This window comes from Salmo salar, chromosome 01 (genome assembly GCF_965601325.2).
Source record: "Salmo salar chromosome 01, fSalSal1, whole genome shotgun sequence".
In the NCBI taxonomy this organism is placed as follows: Eukaryota; Metazoa; Chordata; class Actinopteri; order Salmoniformes; family Salmonidae; genus Salmo; species Salmo salar.
In genome coordinates, this window is record NC_138291.1 from 67,810,802 (window position 1) to 67,825,950 (window position 15,149).

General features: G+C 43.2%; 1 protein-coding gene across 1 annotated transcript; it reads right to left on the reverse strand.

Moving 5' to 3' along the window:
* Positions 1–295: 295 nt before the first annotated feature.
* LOC106608747 (G-protein coupled receptor 26) lies at positions 296–5,017 on the reverse strand. Its single transcript, XM_014206860.3, has 3 exons — positions 4,171–5,017; positions 2,636–2,749; positions 296–1,708 (listed from the first exon to the last, which is right to left on the reverse strand). The coding sequence occupies exons 1-3, from the start codon at positions 4,839–4,841 to the stop codon at positions 1,468–1,470; spliced, it is 1,026 nt and encodes a 341-aa protein (XP_014062335.1). The 5' UTR covers positions 4,842–5,017; the 3' UTR covers positions 296–1,467.
* Positions 5,018–15,149: the final 10,132 nt, after the last annotated feature.

Below are 15,149 nucleotides of genomic sequence, written 5' to 3' on the forward strand. Positions count from 1 at the left end.
ATCCACACAATCGAGTCTACATAAAAATGTCTAAAAAGCAACACATTTTTAGTTTTGGAATGGCTTAGTCAAAGTCCAGATCTAATCCCAATTGAGACGTTGTGGCAGGACTTGAAACGATCAGTGCATGCTTGAAAACATACAAATGTCGCAGAGTTAAAGCAGTTCTGCATGGAAGATTGGGTCAAATTTCCTCCACACCGACCTGAGAGACTGATCAACAACTATAGGAAGCATTTGGATACAGTCATTGAAGCTTAATGTGGCATAACCAGTTATTGCGTGTAAGGGGGCAATTACATTTTTGTAAATTAAATAAATAAAATAAGTATAAATTTTTGGGGTTATTTGTAAACTCAGGTTCCCTTTATCTAATATTATGCACTATTATAAAAATATGAAAAAATGTAGAACATTTGAAAGGGGGCAAATACTTTTTCACTGTAGAACCCTGCATCCCACTACTGCTTTGCCTCTAAAACTAAGCAGGATCGTTCACTGGGTGGGAGACCAGATGTAGCTGGAAGTGGTAAATAAAATTGACAGTTGGGGATATTCTTTTTATGTGAAATATTAACATGCAAATCTTCACAGGTGTCCGAAAACCACGTGTTTTTTCATGTTTTTTCATGTGATTTCTTTTTTTAAGGGCACTCTCCCCTAGGCTTTTGGCCTGCAGCTACATCATCTTAGCTAGCTGAGTCATAATTAGGGCATGCTACTGTGCACACCAACTAATTGGGCTCAGACTTCAAACAGGTGGCAATATCTTCTAACCAAGTTATGACTAATCAACCAGTTCTCGACTTGGACATAAATAGGTGCTGGTACTCATTTGGGGTTCTGGTACTGTTTATATGGTGCAGGCACTCCACAATACTTTTGAGCTAATATTCTGTATATTCTACAAGAGGTGTAGGAACTCAAGCAATAGAACATTTGAGTTCAAGCACTGCAATCAACTAAACAATGTTATAAAATATGAGCGCGGGTTGTAATGAAATGTTACAATAAAAACCATCAGGAATAGTGAATCCTGGTGGTGTTGCTAGACTAACAACATATGTTAAAATCTAAATTGTCTTATCTAAAGTCATATGTGGTACAACTTGACATCACTCTGTCAAAACCACTCAGTTGGAATGAAAACATTTTACACTAATTAACATACTTAAATGAACTACAAGTGACTCACTGGCTTAGCAACAGTAATTCATGACCCATATGACGCTCTGCCATATCTTCCCATTTAATGACTTGTCACGTTTTCTCACTCATGTCACACCATGAGAAAACAGAGCAACACTTAACCACACTCAAAATTGCAAAAGTACGAAATCGATACATAGCAGCAATCTCTTCTAAGGTCTGTTCAACCCTCTCCACTCTCCAACCATGACTCAGTACTTAGGTATGTAGGTACCTCAATGTCTCCATCTTGCCATAGTCAGGCAGTAGCAAGGCCCTTCACTGGGTGGGATTGGTGTTGCTGGTATCGGTAGCCCTGCCATTCTCCACCCTGCGGACGGAGGAGTTAAAGGAGCTCCTCTTCAAGATCTTGTTGGCCAGGTCACTGCATGTCTTCCTGTACTGGTTTCGGAGCAGTGAGTAGACAAAAGGGTCACATGCTGCCTTGCTGTAGGCCAAACACTTGGACAGGACACCCCAATGAGGGCTTATGTGTCCTGGGGTGGAGAGCTCCACAATTCTGCCATGACAGACAAAGAATAAGTTATATTATTAACAGTGTTTAGCTTAACAGTGCTGGTCTATGAAACAACTCATGTTTCATAGGCCAGCGTACAGTAAAAAAACAACACAGATGTCAAAAAACCTAATGTCCTGAGGAAACTCTTTATTAATAAGCTTTCAAAAATGTCAACATTTCGCTTCAAAATGCCATGGCTCTGATTCGATAGTGAATGTTATGGGATGTGGAGTTGCTCTTGTTTACCTCATTGTGCTTACCACGCTGTATAGTGGTGGTACACAAGGACAAGGCTTATTCTCAGAATGTTTATGTAAGGTCACTGGCCGTATGAGTCACAGCAGCTATCAAACTCACAATGGGGATCTCACTATCATTATACCCACTGATGTGATCTTCTTCTTCACGGTTATTTTGTATCCGCTTCTGAAGGGTTGGAGCTGGTTGAATGCAGGTTTAATGCGAAGTATCGTCATGGTCTCAGACTTACTCATAATCACACGTCCACTCATGGTAATTCTCTCATGGATTCTCTTTCTCTTATATTCTTTCTCCCTTCCCTGGGGTTTCATCCTATACCTCATGAAAAAAATGAACCTCTCCTTCTATGGTCACAACAAAATCACCCTCAAGCTGATTGATTAGTGATTTAGACACCGGATCAATTTAACATAATAAGATGATGATGTAAAAATTGACTATGGCCGACTCCAGTCTGAATTGAAATTCATTAGCACAAAGCAGTTGTCCTCATTGCAAATTCGACAATTTTACCCACTGGGCTAAAGCACAAGTCTTTGGTCAGGCAGTAGACAACTTTCATTGGTCTCAGATGGGGAATTGACGTCATTGCAGCAGCCAATCTCACAATGTAACACTACCACACATGCACAGTGGTGTTGAGGATAGATCTGAACCTCTGCTCACCTCGTAATGACGTAGGGGGCAAAGCACACCACAAACGTTCCAATGAATGTGCTGATCTTCTTGGTGGCTCTCTGCCTCCGCTGTCTCTGCTCATCCAGGCATCGCTGGCGCACACTACCAAAGGACAGAGGGGACCATTATCACCCCAAGGGACGTATAGGAGCACAGGTTTAAACATGGCCTCTCAAGTGGGATGAAGGGTGATGGAGAAAACAGCATGCTTCTATGGACAGTATCAGAACTCATCCTCAGGTCAATGCCAATGGATTGTTCAAGATATATGAACAGTAACACATCCATTATGTAAATCAAGTCCAATTCCAGGTCCATACTTATTCATTAATAGACTGGTAATAACATGGATTTGACCTCAGCATATCTTAGAAAGATGAAGGAAAGATAACGTAAAAGAAAGCAATGCTGACAGTGAGTGCACATTAATTGACTGATTTGAGGCTAATTTAATTATTTTAGCTATGTAATATGGAGGTGATTGAAAAGGGATCATCAAATACAGTAAACCATTCAAGACATGGATCTTAACTATATCCAGAAATAATTACACATGCTATTATCCTAACATCTATGATGTAGATAGAAAATGCTTCAGGGTGATTCAATCATATCTCTCCTCACATCTTTCTCATCCCTCTCACTGAACAGCTCTTTGAATGTTTGAGGTAAACTGGGCAGAGTAGGCCTAAAGTGATCTAATATGTAATCTCAAAGGATGTCAAGAATGCACATCAGAGCGTTTTGATGTATTACATTTTATTAAAACTATTGTTAAAATGCAGAATGATTTTTGCTTTTCTGTATGTAGATTATTGTAATGTTGGCATGACCATAGTATTGCCTATGACAAAATATCAAAATGCAAGGCAAATTTAATGACAATTGGTTAACTAACTGCCAATAATGCCTGTCTGGGCTATTCAACTCATAAATATAAATCACAATGTATAATGGTTTTGATCTGTATGTGAATAGTTTTGGTGTTGGAATATATTTGTGTCATTTTAGTTTTGCTAAAGAGGCCTGAGATCTGAGACCGGAACATTGGACCAAACCTGTGGTGCTGAAATCGCATTGTGCAATCACAATTTGTGGGCAACATTTTTAGCGGGTAGATTAGCTTTAATAATACAGATAGACCATGGCTTCTAGCAATGTAATTGTGTTCATCATTTCTAATCCCTCATATATATATATTTTGTAAATATACTGTATATTTTCACCTTACCACCCCACCACTAATTGAAGTAAACTAATGGACAACAATACTATTTTACATGATCTTTTTTGTTTGATCGATTGATGATTGACTATGATTTTTCAAATCACCCTGCAGTGCTATTTGCAGAGTTGGCTATATATGTAAATGTTGCAATTCTTCAACCATTCCTGAACCTGCGACCAAAAACAAGCTACACATGGGCAGTACCAAAACAATTGTAAACATGGGCTAACCTTAAAATATGTAACAAGTAAATGAATCAGACAAGGACACCTCAACAGTAGGCTAAACAGCTTACCTCGGGTGAATATCCACAAGCAGCAATACGGTCTGCATAGTGATCACGTCGATGCGTTTACAGTGAAAACGCGCAACTTTCAGCACTTTCAGGTACGTTACACACAACACAATCAAGGTCATGAGAAAAGTGAGCGAGTGTAAAACCACAGTGTAGATGATGAACTGCGTCTTAGTGTCACTTGCTCTCACATTGCAGAGCGTACAGGATGCGTAAAGGTGATGGTACCCAACCCAGGAGAGGCAAGTGGCCACCGTGGAGAAGGAGAGCGAGTGTAACCACGTGTATGCCAGAGCTATCACTGCGTCCCGGTGTCGTATTCTGGAGTGGTAGCTTAGCGGAAAAACCACCGCCACCCATCTATCGATGCTCAAAGCCCCCATACTGAGCATTGAGTTCGTGGTGAGAAAAGTGTCCAGGAAACCCACAGTTTGACAGAACCCACCGCTTCCAGGGTTTCCTTGGTTGATAACTCCGACCAGAGTTAGAGGCATGGTAGAAACGGTAAGAAACAGGTTGCAGAAGGTAAGGTTGAGGATAAACAACCCGGGAACCTGCTTTCGAATCTCCGGGTTGTACAGAAAGCAGATAACCACCACCACGTTGGACAGCAACGATACAACGATGATCACTACTACAAACAGAAATACAGCTACGTCCGCTATGTGCATGGTGCGTGCGTCCCGCTCAAAAATACGGACTTTTGACAATTGAATCCACCGGCCAGCTTCGGAAATAAATTAAAGATAGCATCGTGCTGGAACTACGAGGTCCAAATACAAACATCCGACACTGTCACAATTATAATTCGTTGTCCTTCTCGTGTCTCCATGTAAGGATACAGCCGGCTCACTATGTGGAATCGCAAAGAAGGGCATCCAAGTATTATGGATGTTATATGATGCGGACTGAACCACTGTCTCCGGGGACGGGTGATAAACAAATAGAGACACCCCTGCACGTCTGGCTGCAGTTAGTTTCCAAGTATTTCTACCTTGCCATTGCTCGCGCAATGATACCTCATTGCGCAATCGCGCAGTGCACTGATGGACAGCTTTGCAAACACGCAGCGCAGTCTCTCCTATGGTCTGTCTCCGGGGAAGCTTTTGTTCTATATATATCACCCCTCACCTACACTCACATGCTGCACACTCGATCGCCTCCCCAAAGCTACCAAAAATAGATTTATTTAAAAATAGAACACCATGCATAAAGTGTCGACTCATGTCACTGACACCTACAATTTGATGAACGTGCAACATATTGATCTTTGTGTTATCTCCATATGATGTAAATTCCATATATCTGGGGGTGTTGAGAAAGGCCAAAGACACTGCCAGAACGTTGCTGATTCAAGCCCCCATGCCAGGTGACGCAAAAATGGGAATGGAACTGAACTGATAGCTACACCTACTCATTCATGGGTTTTTCTTTATTTTTACTATTTTCTACATTGTAGAATGATAGTGAAGACTTCAAAACTACGAAATAACACAAATGGAATCATGTAGTAACCAAAAAAGTGTTAAAGAAAATACAATTTTATTTTATATTTGAGATTCTTCAAAGTAGCCACTTTGCCTTGATGACAGCTTTGCACACTCTTGGCATTCTCTCAACCAGCTTCATGAAGTAGTCACCTGGAATGCATTTCAATTAACAGGTGTGCCTTGTTAAAAGTTAATTTGTTTGAGCCAATCAGTTGTGTTGTGACAAGGTATGGCTGGTATACAGAAGATAGCCCTATTTGGTAAAAGACCAAGTCCATATTATGGCAAGAACAGCTCAAATAAGCAAAGAGAAATGACAGTCCATCATTACTTTAAGACATGAAGGTCAGTCAATATGAACAAATTTCAAGAACTTTGAAAGTTTCTTCAAGTGCAGTTGCAAAAACCATCAAGAGGTATGATGAAACTGGCTCTCATGAGGACTGCAACAGGAAAGGAAGACCCAGAGTTACCTTTGCTGCAGAGGATAAGTTAATTAGAGTTACCAGCCTTAGAAATTGCAGCCCAAATAAATGCTTCTGTCACGTCCTGACCGTAGTAAGATGTCATTTTCTATAGTAGAGTAGGTCAGGGCGTGACAGGGGGTGTTTTGTGTTTTTCTATGTTTTGTATTTCTATGTTTAAGTTCTAGTTTTTCTATTTCTATGTTGTTTCTTTTGGGGATGATCTCCAATTGGAGGCAGCTGGTCCTCGTTGTCTCTAATTGGAGATCATATTTAAGTAGGGGTTTTTCTTCCTGGGTTTTTGTGGGTTATTATATTTTGAGTAGTGTTTGTTTCTCTCTGCGTCACGGTTTGTTTTGTTTATTCAGTTATTTATGTATTGCAACATTTCACAGATTAAATAAAATGTGGAACTACAACCACGCTGCACTTTGGTCTGCTCCTTTCGACAGCCATGACAGCTTCACAGAGTTCAAGTAATAGACACATCTCAACATAAACTGTTCAGAAGAGACTACGTGAATCAGGCCTTCATGGTCCAATTGCTGCAAATAAACCACTACTAAAGGACATCAATAAGAAGAAGAGACTTGCTTGGGCCAAGAAACATGAGCAATGGACATTAGACCGGTGGAAATCTGTTCTTTGGTGTGATGAGTCCAAATTTGAGATTTTTGGTTCCGACAGCCGTGTCTTTGTGAGACGCAGAGTAGGTGAACGGATGATCTCCGTATGTGTGGTTCCCACCGTGAAGCATGGAGGAGGAGGTGTGATGGTGTGTGGGTGCTTTGCTGGTGATACTGTCAATGATTTATTTCGAATTCAAGGCACACTTAACCAGCATGGCGACCACAGCATTATGCAGTGATACGCCATCCCATCTGGTTTACGATTATTAGGACTATCATTTGTTTTTCAGCAGGACAATGACCCAACACAACTCCAGTCTGTGTAAGGGCTATTTGACCAAGAAGGAGAGTGATGGAGTGCTGTATTAGATGACCTGGCCTACACAATGACTTGACCTCAAACCAAATGAGATGGTTTGGGATGAATTGGACTGCAGAGTGAAGGAAAAGAAACCAACAAGTGCTCAGCATATGTGGGAACTCCTTCAAGACTGTTGGAAAAGCATTCTAGGTGAAGCTCGTTGACAGTATGCCAAGAGTGTGCAAAGCTGTCATCAATGCAAAGTGTGCCTACTTTGAAGTCTAAAATATAAAATATATTTTGATTTGTTTAACACTTTTTTGGTTACTACATGATTCCATATGTGTTATTTCATTTTTTAGATGTCTTCACTATTATTCTACAATGTAGAAAAAAGTAAAAATAAAGAAAAATCCTTGAATGAGTAGGTGTGTCCAAACTTTTGACTGGAACTTTATATGTATATATATATATATATATATATATATATATATATATATATATATATATATATATATATATATACACTGCTCAAAAAAAATAAAGGGAACACTTAAACAACACAATGTAACTCCAAGTCAATCACACTTCTGTGAAATCAAACTGTCCACTTAGGAAGCAACACTGATTGACAATAAATTTCACATGCTGTTGTGCAAATGGAATAGACAACAGGTGGAAATTATAGGCAATAAGCAAGACACCCCCAATAAAGGAGTGGTTCAGCAGGTGGTGACCACCGACCACTTCTCAGTTCCTATGCTTCCTGGCTGATGTTTTGGTCACTTTTGAATGCTGGCGGTGTTTCACTCTAGTGGTAGCATGAGACGGAGTCTACAACCCACACAAGTGGCTCAGGTAGTGCAGCTCATCCAGGATGGCACATCAATGCGAGCTGTGGCAAGAAGGTTTGCTGTGTCTGTCAGCGTAGTGTCCAGAGCATGGAGGCGCTACCAGGAGACAGGCCAGTACATCAGGAGACGTGGAGGAGGCCGTAGGAGGGCAACAACCCAGCAGCAGGACCACTACCTCCGCCTTTGTGCAAGGAGGAGCAGGAGGAGCACTGCCAGAGCCCTGCAAAATGACCTCCAGCAGGCCACAAATGTGCATGTGTCTGCTCAAACGGTCAGAAACAGACTCCATGAGGGTGGTATGAGGGCCCGACGTCCACAGGTGGGGGTTGTGCTTACAGCCCAACACCGTGCAGGACGTTTGGCATTTGCCAGAGAACACCAAGATTGGCAAATTCGCCACTGGCGCCCTGTGCTCTTCACAGATGAAAGCAGGTTCACACTGAGCACGTGACAGACGTGACAGAGTCTGGAGACGCCGTGGAGAACGTTCTGCTGCCTGCAACATCGTCCAGCATGACCGGTTTGGCGGTGGGTCAGTCATGGTGTGGGGTGGCATTTCTTTGGGGGGCCGCACAGCCCTCCATGTGCTCGCCAGAGGTAGCCTGACTGCCATTAGGTACCGAGATGAAGTCCTCAGACCCCTTGTGAGACCATATGCTGGTGCGGTTGGCCCTGGGTTCCTCCTAATGCAAGACAATGCTTGACCTCATGTGGCTGGAGTGTGTCAGCAGTTCCTGCAAGAGGAAGGCATTGATGCTATGGACTGGCCCGCCCATTCCCCAGACCTGAATCCAATTGAGCACATCTGGGACATCATGTCTCGCTCCATCCACCAACGCCACGTTGCACCACAGACTGTCCAGGAGTTGGCGAATGCTTTAGTCCAGGTCTGGGAAGAGATCCCTCAGGAGACCATCCGCCACCTCATCAGAAGCATGCCCAGGCATTGTAGGGAGGTCATACAGGCACGTGGAGGCCACACACACTACTGAGCCTCATTTTGACTTGTTTTAAGGACATTACATCAAAGTTGGATCAGCCTGTAGTGTGGTTTTCCACTTTAATTTTGAGTGTGACTCCAAATCCAGACCTCCTTGGGTTGATAAATTTGATTTCCATTGATTATTTTTGTGTGATTTTGTTGTCAGCACATTCAACTAGGTAAAGAAAAATGTATTTAATAAGATTATTTCTTTCATTCAGATCTAGGATGTTTTATTTTAGTGTTCCCTTTATTTTTTTGAGCAGTGTATAAAGAATAGAGTTGAAGTCGGAAGGTTACATAGACCAGTTTTTCACAATTCCTGACATTTAATCCTCGTAGAAATTCCCTGTCTTAGGTCAGTTAGGATCACCACTTTATTTTAAGAATGTGAAATGTCAGAATAATAGTAAAGACAATGATTTATTTCAGCTTTTATTTCTTTCATTACATTCCCAGTGGGTCAGAAGTTTACATACACTCAATTAGTGTTTGGTAGCATTGCCTATAAATTGTTTAACTTGGGTCAAATGTTTCGGGTAGCCTTCCACAAGCTTCCCACAATAAGTTGGGTGAATTTTGGCCCATTCCTCCTGACAGAACTGGTGTAACTGGGTCAGGTTTGTTGGCCTTCTTGCTCGCACACGCTTTTTCAGTTCTGCCCACAAATGTTCTATAGGATTAAGGTCAGGGCTTTGTGATGGCCACTCCAATACCTTCACTTTGTTGTCCTTAAGCCATTTTGCCACAACTTTGGAAGTATGCTTGGGGTCATTGTCCATTTAGAAGACACACTTGTGACCAAGCTTTAACTTCCTGACTGATGTCTTGAGATGTTGCTTAAATATATCCACATACTTTTCCCCCCTCATGATGCCATCTATTTTGTGAAGTGCACCAGTCCCTCCTGCAGCAAAGCACCCCCACAACATGATGCTGCCACCCCTGTGCTCCACGGTTGGGATGGTGTTCTTCGGCTTGCAAGCCTCTCCCCCGTTTCCTCCCAAAATAACGATGGTCATTATAGCCAAACAGTTCTATTTTTGTATAATCTTTGTTCCCATGTGCAGTTGCAAACCGTAGTCTGGCTTTTTTATGGCGGTTTTGGAGCAGTGGCTTCTTATACTGGCGTACTATTGTTTGTACAGATGAACATGGTAACTTCAGGCGTTTGGAAATTGCTCCCAAGGATGAACCAGACTTGTGGAGGTTTACCATTTTTTTTCTGAGGTCTTGGCTGATTTCTTTTGATTTTCCCATGATTTCAAGCAAAGAGGCACTGAGTTTGAAGGTATGCCTTGAAATACATCCACAGGTACACCTTCAATTGACTCAAATTATGTCAATTAGCCTATCAGAAGCTTCTAAAGCCATGACATCATTTTATGGAATTTACCAAGCTGTTTAAAGGCACGGTCAACTTAATGTATGTTAACTTCCGACCCACTGGAATTGTGATACAGTGAATTATAAGTGAAATAATCTGTCTGTATGTAACACCCTGGCCATAGAGAGGGGTTTTTAGTTCTCTATTTTGGTTAGGCCAGGGTGTTACATGGGTGGGCGTTCTATGTTTATTTTTCTATGTTGATTTGTTTCTTTGGTTTGGCCGTGTGTGGCTCTCAATCAGGAACAGCTGTAGTTCGTTGTTGCTGATTGGGAGTAATACATAGGCAGCCTGTTTTTCCTTTGGGGTTTGTGGGTGATTGCTTTCTGTTTCGTTGTGAGTACCTGACAGAACTGTCGGCTGTCGTTTTTTTGTTCATTTGTATAGTGTTCTATTTTCGGTTTATTAAAATCTTGAATATGAATACACATCCTCCGCTGTACCTTGGTCTCATTGCGATGACAGTCGTTACAGAATCACCCACCAAAAAAACGGACCAAGCAGCGGAGGAAGGAGAAGCACCAGGAGAGGGGCAGTATGGACTCGTGGACATGGGAGGAGATACTGGACGGTAAAGGACCATGGGCTCAAGCTGGGGAGTATCGCCGCCCACAGTGGGAGATGGAGGCAGCGAGAGCGGAGAGGCGCTGGTATGAGGCAAGGGAGCGCAACAGACACGAGAGGCAGCCCCCCAAAACATTTTTTTGGGGGCACACGGGGAGTGTGGCAGAGCCAGGATCTAATTCTGGGCCAACTCCCCGTGCTTACAGGAGGCAGCGCAGTACTGGTCAGGCACCGTGTTATGCGGTAAAGCGCACGGTGTCCCCAGTACGCGTTGATAGCCCGGAGCGCTACATGCCAGCCCCCCGCAAGTGCCATGCGAGAGTGGGCATCGAGCCAGGTCGGAGTGTTCCAGCTCAGCGCATCTGGTCTCCGGTGCGCTGTCTCGGTCCAGGCTATCCTGCACCGTCGCTGCGCACTGTGTCTCCGGTGCGCTGGGAGGGCTCAGTTTGGCCTATGCCTGCGCTCCGCCTGTGCCGGGCAAAAGTGGGCATTCAGCCTGGAGTATGGGTGGCAAGCCTACGTACCAGAACTCCAGTGCTCCCCCACAGCCCGGTTTATCCTGTGCCTCCTCCTCGGACCAGGCCTCCAGGGGGTCTCTCCAGCCTGGTCTATCTTGTGCCTCCTCCCAGGACCAGGCCTCCAGTGGGTCTCCCCATCCTGGTACATCCTGTGCCTCCTCCTCGGACCAGGCCTCCTGTGGGTCTCCCCAGCCTGGTGAGTCCTGTGCATGCGCCCAGAGCCAGGCCTCCTGCATGTCTCCCCAGCCTGGTGAATCCTGGGCCAGAGCCGCCCGCCAGTCCGGAGCCGCCAAAGCCGCCCGCCAGTCCGGAGCCGCCAGAGCCGGCCGCCAGTCCGGAGCCGCCAGAGCCGCCCGCCTGTCCGGAGCCGCCAGAGCCGCCCGCCTGTCCGGAGCAGCCCACCAGCCGGGCGCAGCCAGAGTCGCCCGCCAGCCGGGTGCAGCCAGGGTCGCCCGCCAGCCGAGCGCAACTAGGGTCGCCCGCCAGCCGGGCGCAGCCAGAGTCGCCCGCCAGCCGGGTGCAGCCAGGGTCGCCCGCCAGCCGAGCGCAACTAGGGTCGCCCGCCAGCCGGCGCAGCCAGAGTCGGCCGCCAGCCGGGCGCAGCCAGGGTCGCCCGCCAGTCCTCCGGCGCAGCCAGGGGCGCCACCTAAGTGGGCTAAGCCGAGGGTGGAGCGGGGTCCATGGCCCGCACCAGAGCCGCCGCCGTAGGAAGGCCCACCCGGACCCTCCCCTTTAGTGTCAGGTTTTGCGGCCGGAGTCCGCACCTTTGGGGGGGTACTGTAACGCCCTGGCCATAGAGAGGGGTTTTTAGTTCTCTATTTTGGTTAGGCCAGGGTGTTACATGGGTGGGCGTTCTATGTTTATTTTTCTATGTTGGTTTGTTTCTTTGGTTTGGCCGTGTGTGGCTCTCAATCAGGAACAGCTGTAGTTCGTTGTTGCTGATTGGGAGTCATGCATAGGCAGCCTGTTTTTCCTTTGGGGTTTGTGGGTGATTGCTTTCTGTTGCTTTCTGTACCTGACAGAACTGTCGGGGTTCGTTTTTTTGTTCATTTGTATAGTGTTCTATTTTCGGTTTATTAAAATCTTGAATATGAATACACATCCTCCGCTGCACCTTGGTCTCATTGCGACGACAGTTGTTACACTGTAAACAATTGTTGGAAAAATTACTCGTGTCATTCACTATGTAGATGTCCTAACCGACTTGCCAAAACTATAGTTTGTTAACAAGAAATTTGTGGAGTGGTTGGAAAACGAGTTTTAATGACTCCAACCTAAGCGTATGTAAACGTCCGACTTCAACTGTATGTCTGGGGGTTTGGGAAAGGCAGAAGACACAATTCTGTTCTAATCAATGGACTATAAAGTTGTATTATATTAATTGTGTGGACAAACACTGTGTGACTATCTACAAAGGGTAATTGCCATCATTTGTATGCCATACAGTGAAGCTTGAAGCTTCCATTCTTTAAAAAATACTGCTTTTCCAATTACTAATGCACAGTTGGTGCCCGTCCACATTTGTATGGTCATTGCACAGATGCTACGCTGGCTCCTTAGGCACACATACACTATTTACAGCCCACAATCTAGAAAGATATCTGATAACATCCCATGACCTGTAAGCATGGGTTTGAATTCCTACCACATGTGGTTATATGAGGGGGTATCAAAGTGTAGCTTTTATTTCTGCTAAATGTTGAATGCTAGGAAAGCTAATGAATAATACAAGAGGACGCAATATAGAGGTCACTGTGCAGCTGTACTGAATTATTTCTCCATAAGACAAGACAGGATGGTTCATGTTGCAATGCTGCTGGAGTGGACAACAGGTGATTGTACTAATTCATGTCAATGACAGTGACAGGGAAGATCCAGATGGCTTTGGCAGATGCTGTATCTACTGTGGAACCCCCTGACATCCTCTTTACAATGGTCTGGGGAGGGGAATCAGCGGGGGGACTTGTGCATCTGGTAAACACTGAGTAGAACAGACACCGACAGATATAGTCACGTCTCAATCAATGGAGGGATTATTTTGTATTTATTGAGAATTTAAATGTACTATGAGTTGGGATGGATATCTTGTTGTTTCAACTAATTATTATTAAGTAACTGGTTCCACAGTCTTTTTTGTGTTACCTGAACAAAAAATGTTTTGTTGGCCCAAACTTAGCTCCAAACTTGAGAAAACTGAAAACGGTCAATTTAAAATGATGTTTCCTCAACTTGTAACAACAAGTTCATTCAACTATAAATTATTATTTGGGCATCTTAACTAAAAACAGCTGTCCAACTGGTTACACACACAATCAGTGCTTTTAACATGCAATATTTTCTGCTTACATATTTGACACACATTGTGCACGTTCATTTAAATATTAATTATTATTCAACATGTCGTCATCTGGGATTTGAACTCACAGCATTGGGATCTTCCTGCTAAACCAACACATCTGTGTCAATTATCAGTTAATCTGACTGTTCTCTCATTCTTGATTTGATTTACTTATTTAATACATTTGAGGTTTTTCTGGATAGTTGTCCATGGGGCATATTACTCTGTTTTAATTTTACTCCTTAATCACTATGATGAATAAAATAGCCTTTCTTGATTACAGGTGAAATAAGTTATTGACACAGACATGGTGGCGTAGCAGGAAGATTGGACTGCTGTGAACCTAGAGGTTTTGAGATCAAATTCCAGATGAGGATATGTTGAATATTAATTACTGTATAAATGAACATGCACAATGTAATCTTCTGTTTAAAACGATGTATATAAGCTGAAAACGTTATGTGTTCAAAGCACTGCGTGTGTAACTAATTCCACAGCCTTTTTTTCGGGCGAGATGCCCAAATAACAATTTCTAGTGGAATGAACATATGAGACAATTTGAGCAACACATAATTTTAAGATGTTGCCTACCTTTTCTCATGTTGGAGCTAAGTTTGGGCCAACTACAAATTCTAAGTCACAGTGAGCTCCAAAATGATTTGGACAGTAACACATTTTTGTTGTTGTTTTGGCTCTGTACTCCAGCACTAGACACACACACATCATACCCCCAAGACATGGTAACCTCTCACCATCACAATAACAGGGGAGGCTAGCATTTTTGTGGGGTTATGATATTTATGCGTCTATAACTTTCTCACACATAATTATTCATGGTTCATTCAGAATTATCTGTAATCATGGTAAAATCCACATTATTGTAGAAGTGTTTATAAACATATTCTATTATTTAAAATAAAAGTGACTCCAAATTGGCACAATACATTACTTAATATTAATTTCTACTGGGGACAAAATAATCTTAAACACAACCAAAACAAACAGCAAATGCATCCAACAAATGTGTAGTCACAAGCTTAATGTAGTCACTGCATGCTATGGGACCCTAAAATGGGGGACAATGTATAAAGAGTGCTGTAACTTCTAAACCCGATATGGATGAAAATACCCTCAAATGAATCCTGACAGTCTGCACTTTAAATCATGTTGTATCATTTTGTATCATGTTGTATGATTTCAAATCCAAAGTGTTGGAGTACAGAGCCAAAACACCCCAAAAAGTGGCACTGTCCCAATACTTTTGGAGCTCACTGTATATGTTAGATTAATTTCTGGGCTGAATTAAAAGCATGTATATTATCTAATTAGATTTAAAGTGATTCTCCACCACCAGAGAGGATGGCTAAATATGACTGATAACGTACAAACAAAGGTTGATGCTAGCTGATATGATGTATACTACTACAACATCTAAACATGGATCCTTTAATG

Excerpts from the sequence above, each read along its gene's own strand:
- LOC106608747 (XM_014206860.3), bottom strand. The coding sequence starts at position 4,841 with ATGCACATAGCGGACGTAGCTGTATTTCTGTTTGTAGTAGTGATCATC. Across the intron at positions 2,750-4,170 it reads CTTGTGGATATTCACCCGAG|TGTGCGCCAGCGATGCCTGG; the intron begins GTAAGCTGTTTA and ends GTCCTTTGGTAG. Across the intron at positions 1,709-2,635 it reads GCCCCCTACGTCATTACGAG|AATTGTGGAGCTCTCCACCC; the intron begins GTGAGCAGAGGT and ends CTGTCATGGCAG.